This window comes from Carlito syrichta, unplaced genomic scaffold (genome assembly GCF_000164805.1).
Source record: "Carlito syrichta isolate Samal-C Ts95f unplaced genomic scaffold, Tarsius_syrichta-2.0.1 Scaffold69290, whole genome shotgun sequence".
NCBI lineage: Eukaryota > Metazoa > Chordata > Mammalia > Primates > Tarsiidae > Carlito > Carlito syrichta.
This window is the reverse complement of record NW_007013386.1, coordinates 52,182-56,239: the sequence shown is the minus strand read 5'-3', so window position 1 is coordinate 56,239 and position 4,058 is coordinate 52,182. Positions and strand designations below refer to the sequence as shown.

Below are 4,058 nucleotides of genomic sequence, written 5' to 3'. Positions count from 1 at the left end.
GCTACTTGGAAGGCTGAGGCGGAAGGATCGCCGGAGCCCAGCAGGTTGAGGCTGCGGGCGAACTCAAAAAAAAAAAACGAAAGAGTTTTGCTGTTTGAAGCAACAAGGGATAAGGTCAAAACAAGGGGCTAATACACCTCGTGGCCACTTTACCCTCATCATATGCCAAGTTCATGTATAAATTAAAAGCTCTCTGGGGACATGTTCATTATTGGTCTTTTTTACTGTGGTATCCCCAGCATATAGCATGGGGTAGGTTCTCCATAAATGTTCAATGACTGAATGAATAAGTATAGGGAGAAATAAGTAGGCTAAACTTCTAGACCCAAATTTTTCACAGTGACTACCAAAAAGATGTAGCTTTGGGCAAGCCACACCCTCTCTGGGCTTATTTCCATGTCTGTGGCAATATAAGGCCTTGACTTCCTAGGCTGGGAGATCCCTTTCAGCTCTGAAACACTATGTCAATGGAATAAGACAAAGGACCAAAGTCTGACAAAACCACTCCACCGTGCTGATATCTTACAAATCATTAGAGGTAAGCAATCAGCTCAGATGTTTTATTTCCTTCTTTGGTAAATCCTCAACTGATAGTAGCAATTTCCAGCCAAGTTTGAAATGGACTACAATCTTCCTTCCCAGACCATGTGAGTAAATGGGAGGAAAGACTTAAACCCCAATTACACAATGAAATAATAATTTGTTCTCCCCAGTTGTTTCTCATTCCTTCCCTTTCGGAGATTAAAGTTTCCTTTCTGCTGCAGCCATATCTTCTACTTCTTTTGACACTTTAATCTTAATTGATAAAGATAACTTGAGAAAGACTGTACAGATGGAAAAGGATTAGTAAAAATGTCATACTTAAGATTCCCTCGCCTTTTGAGGCTGAGGTAAGTGGATTGCCGGAGGCCGCAGGTTCGAGATCCGCCTGGGCAATTTGGTGTGACCTCATCTCTACAATAAATCAAAAACTAGCCGGGTGTGGTAGCACGTGCCTGTAGTCTCTGTGAAGATATATACACCTTATGACCCTGCAATTCTATTTCAATGTACATATATTAAAGAAACCCTTGAACACGTGCATCTGGAGACAAACAAGAAAGAACACAGTAGCTTGTTTGTAAGAGCAAAATGTGAAAAACAATTCAAAAGTACACCAATGAAAGAAGAGATGAATACTAGTATCTTCATACAATGGAGTATCAGCAACAAGACGAGAGACCCACAGCTGTGTGTGTCACGTGAATTCCTTTACATACTGGCTGGGTGGGGTGGCTCACGCCTGTAATCCCAGCGCTTTGGGAGGTCAAGGATAATGGACTGTTAGAGCCCAAGAGTTCGAGACCAGCCTGGGTAATATAGTGAGACTTCATCTCTGCAAAAAAAAAAAGTTTTTAAATCCCCACATGCTGATTAAAAATGGTAAGTCACAGAAGAATATTCACAGTAAGAAGGTACTTACATGAAGTTTGAAAAATCAGTAAAACTCAAGACTCTCTTGTTCAAAGATAAATACACATTATAGCAAAATCTTAAAGAAAGGCAAGGGACTAATGACTTAAAACTTGGGATCCGGTACTCAGGGGACAAAGGGTTGTGCAAGTCAGCAGAATTTCCGAATACCTGATGTGCATTAAAATCATCTGTGCACATCTATTCTGGTTACAGGAGAAATAGATAATTTTCTTTACATCCAGTTAGCATTGAAAGACAGAAAAAAACAAACAAAAAGCAAACAGGCAAAGCCTCCTAAAATTTCTGGTTGCAGACTAATATCCTAAATGAGTCTAAATGACTAAAACCACCAGCCTTTCTGAAACTTCAGACCTTCAAATAAAGGAACAAATCTGAAGGGAACAACTTGCCAGGGGTCAGATGAGCTTCCAAGGCACTGATATAAAAACACGTGTGATTTGCCCATATCTGTCATAAGCTAAAGGGTAATGTTTTAAGAGGGCATTAATTTCCTACTATGAACAAGATCTAAAAAATTTGAATTCCTTGAGTTGCATCAGTCTTTAGTATTTAAGAATTCTTCTTATTCCTTGGCGAATATATTTATCTACCTTGAGTTAATTTTGTCCCCTCTTGAACTTTTAGATACCTTAATTTGCCTCCATTATGTGTTTTTCTTGACTATTATGATTTAGCAATTTACAGCTTGCTTGTTACTGTTATGTAGTTTTTAAGGAAATTCTACTAATGGTCAAAAACAGTCATATAAAAACTCCAATCAGGTGCCCAGAGAGAGGGCTCACTCACCAGCTGAAACTCGCTCCTCCGGCTAAAAGCCTCCCTGATACCAGAATCCCTCCAGAGTGCACTGAGAGCAGGGACGTACAACTGGAAGGTGGCAGGCTCCACAGGCAACCCTGCCTTGTTCTCAAAGGCCATCAAGAACATGCCGTGCTTCTCATTTTCAGAATACTGCCACGGTATACCAAGTTTGTCTCGTGCATCGACAAGAACTTTTGAGCCCTAAAAAATAAAAGAAAAGAACATTTAATTATAATAGAGAACCTCAATATGGGCATCCATTATCATAAAGCAGAAAACCGACAAGTTCGCAAATGTGCAACCAGAATCTGTCTCCTGGTTTCTTTTGCTGTGGCATGAAATGTCTGAACTCCTAGGAATACAACCTCATCAAGACAGATGTACGTATCTACCACACATGCTGGTCTGCCTTTTGCTATCATGCATTTGTAAAGCTACTGGAAAGAAGACAACTGACTGCAGGGAAGACCTGGCAAGAAATTCAGCAGCTTTCACTGGAAAATAAACTGCATCAGTTATAAAACAGTGTTTTAGAAACAACTACAACAACTACAGTAGTACCTCATTATCCAGCGGTATGCTCCAACACCCCCTGTGGATGCCTGAAATCTTGAACGATACCAAACCCTCCATGAACTATATTTTTTCCTAAACATATATAACTATGACAAAGTATAATTTATAAATTAGGCATACTGAGAGAGTAACAGTAATAGCTAACAACAAAATAGAATGATTACAATATACTGTAACAAAAATTAAATACACGTGGTTTCTCCCTCAAAACACCTTTCTGTACTGTACTCATCCATTTCTGACTGAAGTTGGCCACAGGTAAGGGGGCGACCGTACTACTGCCAGTGCTACTAACATCCTCGTCACTGAAATCTGGCAGCTCCTCAATACCAGAAGGATACAAGTGCTTGTTCCAACTTAAACTGGGTGGGAAAACACACAAATATGGGCAGTCAGCAGTCATGAGACAGGAAAAGACTAAAATACGACACAAGCCAAGTAGATCGCCCACTGAAACAGGAGCCGGGGGATCGTGTTCTGGACTTAACACCACCATTGTTTGTGAGGATGAGAAATGATTTTTCATTCTTTTGCTTATTTCCTCACTGTTAAAAATAAAGTTAGTATTTTCTGCCCTTTTCTTACTTCATAGACAGGGTCAAGGGGATAGAGAAATAACCTAAACTAAAATAGTATTAGGGGAAGCACCCAGCCTGTGGAAAATGCTGTCTCAGTGAAAACTGCCTCACTGGGCAGTAAAGAGGTCTACTTCCTCATTCTTAGGTTAATACTTCAAAATTAGCAAGACAGTGTCTACAAAAGTTTCTGAGTTCTGAGGGGCACACTGAATTCTCTCTTGTATGATGGATACCGGGGTGCACGTGGAGTAGCAGAGGGCTCTAAGAAGGCAGCAAAGTGCACATCTTTCCATCTGGAAAAGCCTTCCCACCGAGAGCTTGGACCAGACTGCCAGCAGCGCCCTATCCTCCGACACAGAGAACTCCAGGGTCAGCTGACCGCTGGGCACCTACCTTTATTTCTTTTTAAGTAACAGGTTTTTTTTTTTGAGTTGGAGTCTCACTCTGTCACCCAGACTGGAGTGCAGTGGCCGCTCCCGGCCACCACAGCCTCGACCTCCTGGGCTCCGGCGATCCTTCCGCCTCAGCCTTCCAAGTAGTTGGAACTACAGGCGCGCGCTACCACACCCTGCTAATTTTTTGATTTATTGTAGAGATGAGGTCTCACCAAGTTGCCCAGGTGGGTCT

The 4,058-nt window shown here is 41.5% G+C and overlaps 1 protein-coding gene across 1 annotated transcript in view; it reads right to left on the bottom strand.

Moving 5' to 3' along the window:
• GNA12 (G protein subunit alpha 12) overlaps positions 1–3,215 on the bottom strand; it is a gene marked incomplete at its 5' end in the record, with an annotated part of 56,899 nt that extends 53,684 nt beyond the window's left edge. Inside the window, 2 exons of the mRNA XM_021709419.1 lie at positions 2,263–2,478; positions 3,149–3,215. Of these exons, the coding sequence (XP_021565094.1) occupies positions 2,263–2,478; positions 3,149–3,215 (283 nt within the window). The remainder of the gene's footprint in view (positions 1–2,262; positions 2,479–3,148) is intronic.
• Between the last annotated feature and the right edge of the window lie 843 nt (positions 3,216–4,058).